The following is a 16,675-nucleotide window of genomic DNA, read 5'->3' on the forward strand; positions in this document are numbered from 1 at the left end:
ACTTGTTTAGCCACTGCCTAATTAATGCATATTCCCTCAATTTTTAATTCTTTATCACCATAAAATGATTCTACAAGTATTTTGTACATATAGGTTCTTTTCCTTTTTCATTGAACTAGTTCCCTCTTAGCTCTCTTGATTCCTTACAGCTGATCTCCAGAGACACAAATACATTTCCAGTCTATTTAAAAAATGTCAATTTATCTTTTTTAAAACTCTTACTTTCCATCTTAGAAACAAGTACTGTGCTTGGTTTCAACAATGAAGTGTAATAAGGGCTAGGCAATGGGACTTAAGTGATTTGCCTGGGATCACATAGGTAGGAAGTGTCTAAGTCCAGATTTGAACTTAGGACCTCCCATTTTCACGCATGATTCTCAATCCTCGAAGTCACCTAGGTGCCCCCATTTCCTAGACTATTGATACAGATTTCCTGTTGATATTCATTTCTTTTCATTCAATGACCACAAAGATGTTCTACATTTAGTCTAAGGTCTGTGATAATTGAGATAGTCTCAGTTGATGTATTCAATCTAAATTAGATTTTATTGGTTTTAACCCCATATTTACACATTCATCAAGACCATATTTTTAGATCTCACATTTTTCCATATTTCTTTCACGTCCAGATCATCTATGGACCATTTGATCCCATCCTGAGTGACAAGACTCAATTCCCTTCTCTTTACCAGTTAGCCTCTAGGGATTCTTCTCTCCATAAAGGGATGGTCAGACTGATGACTCATTTTCAATGGACATGGGTAGCTCTGGTGACAGTAGATGATCTGAGAGGTGAGGAATTCCTTCAGAAACTGACATTAGAGATGGCAAATCATGGTGTCTGTGTGTCCTTCACAGAGAAGATCCCTGTCAGTGAGAGAAGACACGCAGAATCTCAATTGACTTTCATGCCGAGGATCATGGCTTCAGCCACCAAAGTGATTTTCATTCATGGTGACACAGATTCTTTAATGATCTTTAGATATTCACAACTTCCTTTTATTCCAAATTGGAAGGTTTGGATAACAAGCAGTCACTGGGACATCACCATGAGACCCCTTTATGTTGATGGTTATAATTTCCATGGGGCACTTACATTTTCCCATCTAACAAGCGATACTCCTGGTTTTAAACCTTTTCTCAGGACAGTGAACCCTGTTATATATCCAGGGGATATTTTATTGAGAGAATTCTGGTACTCAGCCTTCGGATGTAAAGATGAACTTGAAATGCTGAAGCAAGAGGAATGTTCAGTCAATGCTTCCTTGGAGACTCTGCCTTTGCTTTACTTTGACATGACCATGTCTGACTTAAGTTATACCATCTATAATGGTGTATATGCTGTGGCTTGGACCCTCCACGAAATGTTCTTGATGAAATCAGGGAAAGGATCCATAATAGAGGGAGAAAACTCAATGCCGTATCCCTGGAAGGTAATATTCCTTTTAAATCATGTGCTTTCCTTTGCCAGACAATGGCAGCCTATCCAGCTAGTGAATAAGGTAGACTCCTCCCCAGGCGTATTTGAGTAGGGAATCAATCAGTCAATAAATATTTATTAATTGTCAGCGATGTATTATGTACTGTGTTAAGCACTTGGCACATGAAGGAAAGTTAAAGATAGTTTCTGATCTCAAATAATTTAGTCTAATGCAATATCTAACTAGTAAACAAATAAAATTCAGAAAGCATAAATTTGAAAGAATTAGGAGCAGAGGCACTGGAATTAAGGGTGATTCCTATGGAAAAGGAATTTTTAGGTGAGCCATAGAAGAAGTCCAGAAATTCAGGATATATAAGAGAGGAGAGAGAGCATTTCAGGCATGGATAGCCAGAATGACTGAAAGGGAGATGGCATGTTTTATTTGAGGAACAACAAGGACAGCAACATCACTTGATCCAAGAATATCTTTTGGAAAGGAGGTCTTTGAAGTAAAAAAAGAGTATTTTCTACTTGATATTGGATGTTATAATCATTGGGGTATATTTAGAAAGGGGTGAGAAATCAGATTTGAAATTTAGGAAACTCATTTTCAGAAGTGAGTATAGAAAGAACTGTTTTGAGAAGACACTTGTGGTAGCTAGACCAAACCTCAAACTATTGGAATACAAGAGGCTTGAAGTAAATAAGCACCTGAAACAGGGTGATGGCAGTGTCAGAGGAGAGAAGATGACAAATAGGAGAGATGTTAAGAACGTAAAATGCAGGGAATTGGCTATGGTGGGGATCAGTGAGAGTGAAGAGTCAAGGATGACATCTACATTGGTCGCTTGGGTGGCAGGGAATATAGTGACCTCTCAAAAGTAATAGAGGGGGCAGCTGAGTGTCTCAGTGGATTGAGAGTCAGACCCAGCTATGAGAGGTCCTGGGTTCAAATCTGACCTCAGATACTTCTTAGCTGTGTGACCCTGGGCAAGTCACTTAACACCCATTGCCTAACCCTTACCACTCTTCTGCCTTAGAACCAATACCACATATTGAATCTAAGACAGAAGATAATGGTTTTAAAGAAAAAAATATAGTGATATTCTCAAAAAGCCATAGAGATGTTACCAAAAGGGGGGACTTCCCTTTTGGATAAATCAAATTTAAAATTCTATAAATTCTATGCAGTTATTTTTAAATGGGTGTTTATTGATATTTTGGTTCTTACATCATTTTAGTATCCAATCTATCTCTTCTCAAACGTCTTCCAGGAAGCTATCTCATATGAGAGATAGTACTTTTGTAGAGAAAAAATAATTCATCACAATTGATTGGTAAATTGAAAAGTCCTCAAACCTGTACAGTGTTTAATACCTTTGGATCTCTCACCTCCACAAAGGTTCTGATTGTTTTCTCATATCTCTCCATTTTGCTTTTCAGGATATATAAGATATGACATTCTTTTGTCATATTTGCTTTTGATTTCTTTGGGATTCATTGCTCTTTTCACTCATTTTTGATAATTACAGTGTATGTTCTTTCCATGGTTCTTCTTACTTCACTCTGTGTCAGTTCATATAGATCTTTCCATGTTTTATGTATTTATTACACCTCTAACTTATTTTTTCCATTCTAAGATATTTTTTAAAATATGGATTGAAAAAACCTTCATCTTCTGTCTTAAAATTGATACTAAGGTATCAGTGGGGTAAACGGTAGGCACTGGGGATTAAGTCACTTGCCCAGTGCCACACAGGTAGGAAGTGACTGAGGCCAGATTTGAACCTAGTACCTCCCATCTCCAGACCTGGCTCCCTATTCATTGAGCCACCTACTTGCTCCTCATCATCCATTTTTTAGTATTTTGAGCTTCAAATTCTTTCATTTCACCCAGTGCTAGACTCACACATTGAGAAGGAAAAGAATATGATATCAATTATACATGTGAAGTCATTAAAATGTATGTACATATTAGGTATGTTGTATAGAAACACAAGGTCAAGAAAAATGAAGACAGTATGATTCAATCAGCACTCAGAACCCATCAGTTCTCTTTAGAGAGGTGGATAGCATTTTTCATGCTCAGTCCTTTGGAATTAACTTGGTTTATCGGATTAATCAAAATAGCCAAAGCATTCATATAGACAGAGTCAGTGCCACCTGTATGGGCAGAGCAGTAAACTACAGCTAGGGCTTCAGGTAGTTGGAGAGCAGAAAGTTCCTCATTAATAATTTTTGCATTATCTACATATTTTCCAGCTGAGGTTAAAAATCTTCTCTGAAGCCATAACATGTCTACTGAATGGTAAATTACAAATGCATATTTGCCACCTGTGTAGTTGCCTTTTTACCTTTGGCAATTGTCCAGGCATGTTTTAGGGCTATTAGTTCTGTGCCTTGAGCATTTATATTTGAGGGCAGTGAAGCTGACTACACAGTGGCAAATTCTGTGACTACAGCAGCTCCAGTGTAGCATATGTCAACTTTCATAAAAGAAGAATGATCAGTAAATAAGACTTTATCTAGATTGTCTAAAGGAGTGTCCAGGAGATTATCTTGAAGCTTTTCAGCCATGTACACTAATGTTTCACAATTGTGTAATGGTTCTGCTGAGACTGGTAAATCAGGAAGCAAGGTGGCAGGATTAAGAGTTTTACAATATTTTAAAGTAATATTTTCATTATTTAATAAGGTTATTTAGATTATTTCATACTTTGTAATTCTTTGAGCAGAAAATGCCTGTGTTCTATGCCTTAGCAACAATGCTTCTACTTCATATGGGCACATAATTGTTAATGGGCATCCTGATATCAGATCAACAGTTTTGGTTACAAATAAAAGCTATGGCAGCCATGCCTCTAAGATACGGTGTTGAGAAACCCACAAGCCCTCAGCAGCCTGCCTGGAGGCTTAAGGAGAAGATGTAGCCTTCTTCAGGAACCTGACACATAGAGAAGTAAGGGAATTAGGACAATGATTATAGAGAATATGTGCATTTTTAATCCATGTGCATCTTCTCTGCAACTGGAATATGAGGCCCTTAAGAGCAAGGACTGATTTTTATATGTCTTTATATCTCCCTTTCTTCAATAGTGCCCAACATAGAATATATACTTAATAAATGCTTATTGACATGTAAAGATTGAAATTAATATTCAATGCCTCCAAAGTATGATATTTATAAGGATTTTATTTTAAAAGCTCTGGGGAAGAACCTCACTCAACCTTCACCACCACGCCTTCTCTCCAAAAAAACCTGGACAACACGCCCCCCATTACCATATCAAAAACAGCCCGCAAAACCCACAACCAATAGGAAAAGGCTAAAGGCCTTATGGGTATGGAGAAAAGGAGTTTGGGTAATGTCGTTTTAACTCACAACCAATAGGAAAAGGCTTAAGGAATTATGGGTAATGTAGTTTTAAAGGGAGTTCAAGGTATTTTCAACTTTACAGACTATTGTGAAGAGTGAATCAAACTCTCTTTGTCTATCAACCAGCAAATTTTAAGTTAAATAATAAAAAACGTAAGTATGCTTATTTAGTACCTTACTTGACACTAAGTAAGAGAGTTGTAAGTCACTTACTAGAGTAAGCTCACACCTCCAAAGATCATCCCCCAACTTGGGCAGTGCTGGTCAAATTGGAAGACTGTGATTGGTTCCCAAAAAGTGAGGGAGCAACAGGAAGTGATGTGGAGAAAACTGCTTTTAAAAGGTCAACTTGAGGATTCATTGATTCTCTTGGCATTGGTGAGCTGGACTGGGGGAGGAGACTCCTTCCCTGAATCCTGCTTCAGCTTGGGATGGTGAGTGGAGTGATTCTTTCCTTGATTTTTTGGTGAAGAGACCCTCTATGCTCTTTGGCACTTTGGTGGGACCCTTCAGCTTGAGTTATGGTGAGATTCTTGGTGGTCTTAGCCCCAGTTTTGGCAGATTCTTCAGTGGTTCTTGGCTCTTCTGATTTTGGCTTCCTAATTAGGACTTTGGATTCTGGTAAGATTAGCTTTTGGGTTTGCATTTGAGGTCTGAAGTCATTAGGATTAAACTTAGGGTATTTTGTAGCTAGGTACTACTTTCTGTCTCTTTATCTACATTTTTCCACTTTTACTCTTTCTACATCTTTCTACATCATCTTGAGTTAAGATGTAATATTTTAAAATCAGTGACCACTATATTACTTTAGAATCCTCATATTTAGCAATAGCATCAAGGACACATGACAAAACTAGTGGAAATGCGCATCGGCCAAGAGTGGGGGGGGTGCGGGGTGGGGTTGAAGGGGAAAGGTGGAGCATGAATCATGTAACCATGTTAAAAATGAATATTAATAAATGTTAAAAAAATAAAACCCAAATTTAAATTCTTACACTATGGTCTGACTTCCTGACACTTACTGACTTCAAAATCCAGGCAGTGATTGGGATTTCTCCTCTCTCCTAGCTCCACTCATTTCTAAAGAATCTCCAGTTTAACAACAGTGCTGGTGACCAGGTGTTTATGGATGAGAATAGAAATGCTGAGGCTCAATACAACATCCTGAACTATGTAACCTTCAGTATGGATGCTGAAGCTCTAGTGAAAGTTGGACAGTTTAACCCCCAGGCTGAGGCTGGTCAGGATTTCACCATTGATGGAGAGGCCATAGTGTGGGGCTGGATAGATACCAAGGTGAGAAACAAAATATAATATCTATCTTGTTATATAATCATGGGAATAAATTTTACCCTGCTTAGTTCAATGTGGACTTTTTTCTGATGGATAATCCTCTCTAGACATACATTTCTTTTCTCCTTTCAGCAAACTTTTGGGTGAAGAAGTCTAAAAAATAATCCATGTGCTGATTTTCCACTAGTCATCTTTAGCACCACTAAAAAGAGAGCCAGAATGGAATTTAAAGCTCATCTTGCTCACTCATGACATTTGATAGAAATAAAAAACTTGGATATAAATATGAATTTATTGGTCCAATGCCTTCTGATCCCAAGGCTGGAATTTCCTCTATTATCTTGTATTTTGTGAATGACACTTAACCATACATTTTTTTTAAAAATTTTAAACATTTATTAATATTCATTTTTAACATGGTTACATGATTCATGCTCCTACTTTCCCCTTCACCCCCCACGATCCCCCCACCCATGGCCGACCCACATTTCCACTGCTTTTATCATGTGTCCTTGATCAAGACCTATTTCCAAATTGTTGGTAGTTGCATTGGTGTGGTAGTTTCGAGTCCACATCCTCAATCATGTCCACCCCAGCCCATGCATTCAAGCAGCTGTTTTTCTTATATGTTTCCTCTCCTGCAGTCCTTCCTCTGGATGTGGGTAGTGTTCTTTACCATAAATCCCTCAGAATTGTCCTGGGTTTTTGTATTGCTGCTGGTACAGAGGTCCATTACATTTGATTTTACCATAGTATATCAGTCTCTGTGTACAATATTCTTTTGGCTCTGCTCCTCTAACTCTGCATCAGTTCCTGGAGGTCAGCGCTCAGAGTCCATGTGCGTTCCTCAGCTTTTTGGGGTCCTAAATCTTGCTGCTCTCAGGAACAGGCCCTGGAACTGCCAATGACTCAATGGGTGCCCCAAACTTGCTCTATTTCTTTTGACCTGGCTTTGGAGTTGCAGGTGGTGTGTGGGGTGGGGTGAAAGGGGTGGTGGTTGCTCAGCCCGCGATTTAGTGAGAGCTGTTTTACCCCTTTATAGCATGGAAATTCCCCAATTCCATGAACCTTCCATGCTGCACCCTGTTGTGGGGTCCCTCCGTTCGAATGGGTTTGTTTTTATGCCCCCTTGAGAATTCCTGTTTGTTTTCGGTCAGGAGGTGTTAAGCGCTGATTTTTAGTCTGCCTCCATCTTAACCTGGAAAACCCTTAACCATACATTTCAATTCATTGAGAATAATTCTATTCAATTGCCCAATGACTAAGTCTCAATGGAGCTGAGCAATGAGTCTGCCATCTCATTTCTGAAACTCATTACATTTCTTTTTTAAATTTATTTTTTACATGGCCATACAATTAAAAAAAAGTTCTTTCCTGCCATTTTGCATTGCATTTTTCTTTCCCTCTCTCACATCCTTCCTTCGAGACAGAAGGTAATGACATAGGTCACATTTATGTTGTCATACTCAACATATTTCCATGGTCATCATACTGTGGAAGAAGACAGATAACATGTACACTAGAGAAAAATTCCTTGAGCAAATAAAATAAAATGAAGAATGGTTTCTTCAGTCTGTATTCACATTCTATTAGTTCCTTCTATCATGATGGATCACCTTTTTAGTCATGAGTTTCTTGGAGTTGTCCTAGTCCTTACATTGCTGATAATAGGTAATTCATTCACATTTGATCATTGTACATTATTGTTGTTTCTGTTTACAATATTCTCTCTTTTAAAAAAAACTTTTACCTTCTGACTCAGAATCAAAACTGTTTTGGTTTGAGGGCAGAATAGCAGTAAGGACTAGAAAATAAAAGTTAAGTGATTTGCCCAGGGTCACAAGTTAGGAAGTATCAGAGGCTGCATTTGAACTCAGCATCTCCTATCTCTAGGCCTGGCTCTCAATCTACTGAGAAACCTATCTGCTCCTCACAATCTTATCTTGGTTCTGTTCACTTCCCTTTGCACCATTTCAAAGAAGTGTTTTCAGGCTTTTTGTTATCACATTTTGTCATATCTTATGGCATGAAAATATTCCATTGTAATCATATACCACAATTTGTTCAACCATTCTCCAGATTACCCTTCAGTTTTAAGTTCTTTGCCACCATAAAAAAGTTGGTAAAACTGTTTTTGAACAAATAAGTCCCTTTCCCCTATCTTTGATCTCTTTGGGATACCAATGAAATTATGGTATTGCTGGGTATGGTTTAAAATTGTCCTTTAGAAAGATTGGATGAGTTCACAACTCCACCAACAGTATATTAATATTTCGGTTTTGCCACATCCTGTCAACATTTAACAATTTTTGTGATATTATCTTAGTCTGATGGGTGTAAAAGTAAGGTGGTACCCCAGAATTGTTTTAATATGTATATCTCTAATTAATAATGATTTGGAGCATTTTTCTTCTGACTTAAAAATACTTTTAATTTCTTCATCTGAGAATTGGCCGTTCACATCTTTTGTCCATTTATCAATTGAGAAATGATGTGTTCTCATACATTTAACTTGATTTCCTCAATATTTGAGAGATGAGACCTTTGCCAAAGGTGATTGCTAGAAAATTATTTTCTTAGTTTTTTCTTTCCTGTGTAATCAAAAGGGACACCTTCTAATCTTGGTTGCATTGGTTTCCTTTGTGCAACACATTTTAATGTAGTCAAAGTTATCTGTTTTATATCATATAATGTGCTTTATGACTTATTTGGACATAAATTCTTTCCTTACCTAGTGATTTGACAGCTAGACTTTTCCGTGTTCCCATAATTTTTTTATGGCATCACACTTTATTTCTACATTATGTATACATTTTACCTTTACCTTGACTTATGGTGTGAGGTATTGATCTGTGCCTAGTTTTTGTCATGTTGTTTTCCCATTTCCCGAACAATTTTTGTTAATTAGTTAGTTCATTTAAAAATGCATGGATCTTCTAAACATATAGGGGGCAGCTGGGTAGCTCAGTGGATTGAGAGCCAGGCCTAGAGATGGGAGGTCTTAGGTTCAAATCCAGCCTCAGACACTTCCCAGCGGTGTGAACCTGGGCAAGTCACTTGACCCCTATTGCCTACCCTTACCACTCTTCCACCTATAAGTCAATACACAGAAGTTAAGGGTTTAAAAAAATGCATGGATCTTAGGGCTTGTCCAACACTAGGCAATTATGGTTATTTATAACTATGTTGAATGCCTTTCTCTAACACTGACCTAGTACTGTATTTATTAGCCATTATCAGATTGTTTATTGGTTACTGCTTTATAATAATATGAGATCCAGTACAGCTAAGTCACCTTCCTTCATATTTATTTATTTTCTCTTTATTTTTGGTGTTTTGTTCTCCAGAGGAATATTATAATTATTTTTTCAAGATCTATGAAAAAATATTTTAGTAGTTTGATTAATATGACACTGAATCGGTCAATTAATATAGGTAATATTAATTTTAATAATTGACTTGGCACATTCATGGACAATTAATCTTTTCCTTTTTACTTAGTTCTATAATTAATGTGAAGAAAATTTTTTCTGTTGTGACCATATAGTTACTTTGTTTGTCTTGGAATGTAGACTCTCAGATATTTTATATCGTCTACAGTTTCTTTAATTGGGATTTCTCTTTATGTCTCTTGATGTTGGGCTGTTTTGGAAGCATAGAGAAATGCTGATGATTTATGTGAATTTATTTTATATTCTACCACTTTGCTAAATTTGTTAGTTGTTTCAATTAGTTTTTTGATTGATTCTCTAACTATGCCATCATATCACTTGCATAGAGTGAAAGCTTTATTTCCTCACTACTTATTTTAATTTCTTCAATTTCTCCCTCTTTTATTGCTATCATTAGTATTTCTATTACATTATTGAATAGTAGTGATGATTATGGGCATCCTTGCATCAATCTTGATCTTATTGAGAAGATTCTAGTAATACCCATTACAGATAATGCTTGCTGATAGTTTTAGATAGATGGTATTTATCAATCTAAGGAATGTTCCATTCACCCCAATGTTCTTTACTTTTTTAAAAACTGCAATGGATATTCTATTCTGTTAAAAGCTCTTTATGTAGCCACTGTATTTCTGAACCCAACAAACATTTTTTCTACAAAAGAGTGAAATTTTCCATTACCAATCTAATGAATAATCAAATAATTCTCATTCTTAATTTAATCTGTGTTGTGCATCTTATATGCAAAGAGATTATGTGTTTTAGGTCAGTCATATAGAGTTGCTTCAGTAACTTGGGTTGTAACTATTAAAAAAGGCAAAAATGACATTGAGAACTACAAAATACTAGATAACTGAGATTGCTGAAATGTTATATTGCTCAACTCTCTTAAAAATGATTAAAGTCAAGGAGGTCTAAGAGATTCAGCCAGTTTTCCACAACTATTGGCACATGTTGGACTAGAATCCATTTATCCTTATTTTCAACTCTGTGCTTATTCTATCTCATATTCCAAGTGAAAGAAACATTAGGAAAAATTCTCACATTTTCCCTTGTTATAGGAAAAGGTAAGGTAAAGTGTAAGTCTGCAGATAGAGGCCAAGATTCTGGAAACCTGGGAAGTGCTGTTGGAGTTGGACAGTCAGGTCTTGTTTTCTTTCCTCTGGGTAGACCAGAGAACATTAGCTACTTCCCTGTGGTAATTTACTGCTTAATCTTCCCATTCTTCCTACTGTTTGGATTATCCTTATTTCCCTGGTGGATGTTTTGACATCTGTACTGTTCCTGTGCTGATCTGGTGACAACTGACAATTGAGCATGAGACCTGGCCTAAGATCCCTGGAACTTGGTCCATCCTTAGGCCTTTTCAGACTTACACACAGACCCTTTCCTTAGATCATCCAAAGTGGGGTTTAGTGATAGCTTAGCTGAGTATAGTATTTTGGCTTTATGTAGATAGTATAAGAATAGTGTAGGAAATACTCAGAAGCAATTTCTGTGAAGAGATTTGTAGATCTGGGGAAGTGGAGGTAGTTATTATTATTAGAGTAAATTATATTCCCTTCTAACGTGTCCTTTTTAATTAAAGAACTGTTTCCCCATAACTTAGGATTTTCTTATCTCAGTGTCTGATTCTCCCTGCACTGGGCTTGGGTGGCCTTCCCAAAACAGTTCACTCTTCTGATACTGGCTTAAATAACATCCACTTCCATCCTCCCAATCCCATGTGTTATTTCAGTGGGCAAACTGTACCTAGGGTTATTTAGTTTGGGGTAAGGCTAAATCTTGATTTTCATACATGTCTGTAGAGGTTCTCATAGGCAGCAGTCAGGAGGAGGAACAGACAGACTGCTAGAACTTTGAGAAACTGTGAAGGGAGCATCTTATTACTGGTCAGGCTGCTGTCCAGTGCTGAACCTGTCACTCAAGTGATGTGCTGCTGTGAAAGCTGCTAACCATCATAGGTGTCAATCAAGTATTTCTGTCCAGTGCTGAAACTAAGTTAAATCTTTGAGGGTTTTTTTTTTTGTGGGAGCTAATTTTACCACATCAATTTTTTATACTATTTTATTTCCCCATTATTCCTATATGACTTTCATCATATTACAGGGAATAACGGAAATACTATATGCTAGTCTAATGTTTATACCTCATTTGTTTATAAGTGTCATTCCTGACTTGCTTTGTATTATTGGATGGTGAAGTGTTAAAACCATTCATGAAATTAACAGTCAGCATGTTTGTTCCTATCTACCGATTCTTTTCTTGCATTTTGCAATTGTATATAAGTATAGATGGATGGTTATTGTGACTCTAGATAAAATCAAGAGTGTGGTTATTTGGATATTCAGGGATTCTGAAATGAAACAAATGATGGTGTTAAAAATGCAAGCAAAATGGAAATGTTGGGAAAATGTTTTAATGAAAATCTGTTAAATAATAATGTTAATGGTAAAAACACTGGTTTTGATTGTTAAGAATGTTGTTACACTTGGTTTTGAAGATGCAGAGGGAAGTGATGTAAAACCTAAAATTCCCAATAGACTGGTAAGGTAAACAGAGGCACTTAACAAAAATCCTATTTCCTTGTTCACTTTAAGAGATATGCCTTTAATTTCACCAGAACATGGGGTTTTGCATCTGAAATCTCACAAGCAGTTCTCTGCTGCAGAGTTAGATGCAATTAAGAGGAGAACACCAAGATTCTTTGACGAATCAAATAAAGTGACTAGGGAGTTTAAGAGAACAGTAAGAATCTACAATAATGACTATGCGGATTTCTTCTTGCTTATGGAGGAATTACTTACAAAAAGAGAAAGGAAGCAGTTTATTGAACAGACAAGAAATAATCCTCCTTTGACACTATGGCCTGAGCACTATGAAGAATAGTTTTACATTCAGTGCCAAATCATAGAAATTTAAAACAGGCAAGGGAATCCATAACGGAGGTGATGGAAATAAATTCTAGATAACCAGATACATGGTCAAGGTTTGAGAAAGTAAAACAAGATATTGGGGAGTCACAAGAAAGTTTTTTAGATCAGTTGACAGATGCAGCAGAATTGCAAATAGGATTAGATGTGCTTGCAGAAGAAACAATTGCACACATTAAATGGTTAAATTAAATTTGTTAATAATGCATGCTCTGTAGCGAAAAAGTTTTTCAAAAACAATTGTCCATACAGGGAATTACTAAGTTTGTAAGACCTATAGAGGAAAGCTACATATGTATTTAAAGCTGAAAAGGATAAACTAATGAGAATAAGGATTTTATAAATGAGAACTTAAAGAGACAATTGAAAGAGGCAAATGGAAGGGCAAAAGGTCATGAAATTAAAGAAGTGAAAGCAGTTGCAGCATTAAGATCAGTGCAACCTAGAAATCAGTATGTTTTTAGTGAAAGGAGATCTGGAGCTTAGAGGTTTTATCTATGCAATTGGGTTGGACACTTTGTCAGAGACTGTTTCTATAAGGGACAATTCTTTAGGCAACTAAATAGAAGTAATGACTGTAATAATTCATAGAAAAATTGATGGAGACAGAATTTTATTGGCTGGAACAATAATGGGAATAATTATCAAAGACAGATTAATTCAAATGGTTGTCCTAATGCATGCTGCCAAGGAGCTCAAGGATAATACTTGCATACAATGCAGGATTGGTAAAATCAGGAGAAAGACCAAAGTAAAGCCAAGTTGTAGAGCTGTTGGTACAAGGGAAGTAATAGGAGCTACTGGAAAACCTCAAAGAGCAAAATTACAACCAAAAATGATGACTTTAGGTTCACTATCTGTGGAACATGCATTTCTTTGTATGCCAGAATACCCAATGAATCTCTTGGGAAGAATTTCATTGTGTAAACTGAGGGCAAAGACCCACTGTACTCCCACTGGAGATATTTCATTAAATCTTCCAGAACAAGCTCTGGAAGTCTTTCCAATACTTTTCTTAGATTCAGTGAGTACAGAGGGTGACTTAGGTTTATTTTATCCAACATCCAAGGATATTCCTAAGGATCTTTGGTCAAAGTTTTTTACAAATTTGGATTTATTGAAATTAGCTACCCCAGGTGGGATGAGGACTAAGGGAGGGCCAGTTCCTTGTGTACCTCAATATCCTTGACTAAAGAAGAAATTGAATCCCTAATCCAACAAAGGATCATCATACCGTGCTTCTCAGAATTTAATACACCTATTTTTCCTATTAAAAAGCCAAAGCTAAATGAGAATGGCAGACCTGTGAATTGTTTTATTCAGTATTGAAGGACTGTCAATGATTATGTAATCAAAACTCATCCTGTTGTACCAAGTCCTCCTGGTATAATTTCTTCCATTCCAAGCCAGGCAAGATATTTCATTGTGGTAGACTTATGCTCAGGTTTTTCTCAATTCCAATTAATAAGGATTCTCAAAAGATCTTTGCTTTTACATGGGACCTGGAGTCATTTACCTCAAGGGTTCACAGACTCACTGAGCTAAGTTTTATAAATTTTAAATAGAGATCTTAAAAGTGTTCTATTCAAAGAAAGTAAATTCATACATTTTTCTGGATGATATTCTTCTTGCATCCTGAATTGCAAAAGTGTGCCTTAGAAATAGCAAGATTCTTGTTAGAATTATATAAGTGTGGGCATAAGATCTCCAAGGTAATATTACAGTAGGTTTTGCCTAGAATGCAATATCTAGGTTTTGTGTTATCAGAGGGTTCAAGGAGTATCACACAGAAAAGAATACCTGATATCTAGAAACTGAGTGCTTCAAAGACCAAAAAGCAGCTCAGAGCTGTTCTTGGAACAACTGGGTTCTGTAGTCAATGGATATCTGGGTACAGTGAGATAACCAAGTATCTTACAGATTTGACCAGGAACACAGAACCTGAACCTCTGAAACTTAAGTCTGAACATATGCAAGCCTTAGATAAGCATAAGGAAACCATTGTATCTGTACCAGCTACAGCAGGTATTCCAGACTATTAAAAACCATTCCAATTATTTGTTAAAGAAACCAAGGGAATTACTTCTGAGGTGTTAGCACAAACTTTGGGACAAAGTTATGATCCTATTGGGTATTATAGTTGCCAGCTTGATTCACTGGCTGTTGGTACTGTTCCTTGTCTGGGGGGGGTAGCTGCTGCTGCTGTGTTGGTTCATAAGTCAGCAGATTTAGTTTTGGGATGTCCATTGATTATATTCTGTTTATACCAAATAGAAGCACTAATGAGGAAATTTCATACTCAAGCTTATTCAGATCAAAGAATTTTGAAGTATGAAATTATTCTCCCAGGTAGTAAGAACATTCAGTTGAGGAAGTTTAGGTTATTAAATCAAGCTATGCTTCTTCCTCATTTACCAAAGAATGGTGAAGTATTATGTGAGAGTGTGGAAATAGTAGATTTTTTGGATATGCCTAGGATGGATTTGAAAGACACTTCTATTGAAAATCCAGACTTTTTGTTGTTCACTGATGGTTCTTCATATTTGTATAATGGAATTCATTGGACTGTTGCTGCAGTGGTCACAGAATTTGAGACTCTGTGATATGGCTCATTACCTGGAAATCTTAGTGCTCAGGGTGGAGAGTTAGTGACATTGAAGCCAGCCTGTCTTCTATCTGATGGTAAGAGTGCTAATATCTATACAGATGCTCAGTATGGTTTTTCAGTATGTCATGCAACAGGGAAGATCTGGAAACAGTGAGGTTTTATTACTGCATCAGGAAAACCAATTGCACATGCAGAAATAATAACTGAGTTGTTGAATGTTACCAAGAAAACAAAGCAGCTAGAAGTAATACATTGCAGAAGTCATACTGTGGTAGAGACTTAGTTTCTAAAGGAAATCATAGAGTTGATGTAACTGCAAAGTATGCAGCCCAAAATGCTCCAATGCATGTTATGAATCTGTCAACTATTGAGTCCACTGATTAACAAAAAGCTTATGTAGACTCAGAGATTCAAAAATGGAAGGAGAACTTTGGAGCAAGGAAAGAACATGGTATATGGATTGCAGATACTGGGAAACTGCTATTACCAAAAGATTTTAACACCTATTTCTCTCAAGCCATTCATACAAAAGGTTATTTTGGTACATAAGCTATAGAGGTTTCTGTAAAGAGACAATGGGTAGCACGGGGAATAAGTACTGTTGCAAATAGGATCTGTAGTAGTTGTTCTGTTTCCCAAAAATTCAATCAAGGTGCGTTTAGAAAGAAAGGTTTAAGTGGTAGACCTTTGGCACACTGCCCATTCAAAAGTTTGCAAACTGATTATATAAGCATGCCAAAATCTGGAAGATACAAGTTTTGTTTTTTAATTGTTGATAGGTTAATAAAGGGGCCTGAAGTGTTTCCATCTACTACAAATACAGCTAGCTTTGTGGTGAAAGTGTCCCTTTGGGAAATTGTTCCTAGGTTTGGTGTTCCAATTACCATAGATTCTGATGAAGGATCTCAGTTTACACAAGATATTCTGAAAAGAGTTTTTGAGAATCTAGGAATAACTCCTAAGTTTCATGTTCCTTATCATCCACAAAGTTTAGCATTCAGCAAAATGGAGCATTTGAATAGGGAACTCAAGATTATTGTGGGGAAAATTTGTGCTGAAACTCATCTAAAATGGCCAGATATTCTTCCCATAGCTTTGATTTTCCTGGGTACAAGACCAAGAGCATATTTGCATGTATCATCTTATGAAATGTTCTTTGGACATGCTCCATTGCAAGCAAAAACTTGTAAGGTTGTTTATACATCTCTATTAGAGACAGATGGTCAAATTGCTTTATATTTAAGTACTTTACAACAAAGGTTTAGAGAAACTGCATGATATGGGAGTATTGATCTAATCTGGTCCATTGGATTATTCTTTCCATAATTTTCAACCAAGTGATATGGTATATGTGAAAAATTTTGCCAAAACATCGACTACACAAGAGAATTGAGTTGGTCCTCTTATTATTCTATTAATCTCACCATCATCAATGAAAGTATTAGAAAGAGATTCTTGTTACATTGTTCTCATGTAAAATTAGCTTATAGAATTGATGATGAAAATGTAGAAATAATAGAAGCAGAAGCAGAAGCAGAAGAAGAAGGAGGAGGAGAAAGAGGAGGAGGAGGAGGAGGAGGAGGAGGAGGA

The 16,675-nt window shown here is 36.6% G+C and overlaps 1 protein-coding gene across 1 annotated transcript in view; it reads left to right on the forward strand.

Moving 5' to 3' along the window:
• LOC123230537 (vomeronasal type-2 receptor 1-like) overlaps positions 1-16,675 on the forward strand; it is a 139,556-nt gene that overhangs the window by 19,789 nt on the left and 103,092 nt on the right. Inside the window, exons 7-8 of the mRNA XM_044656670.1 lie at positions 630-1,433; positions 5,868-6,095. Coding sequence (XP_044512605.1) covers positions 630-1,433; positions 5,868-6,095 — 1,032 coding nt within the window. The remainder of the gene's footprint in view (positions 1-629; positions 1,434-5,867; positions 6,096-16,675) is intronic.

This window comes from Gracilinanus agilis, chromosome 1 (genome assembly GCF_016433145.1).
Source record: "Gracilinanus agilis isolate LMUSP501 chromosome 1, AgileGrace, whole genome shotgun sequence".
Lineage (NCBI taxonomy): Eukaryota > Metazoa > Chordata > Mammalia > Didelphimorphia > Didelphidae > Gracilinanus > Gracilinanus agilis.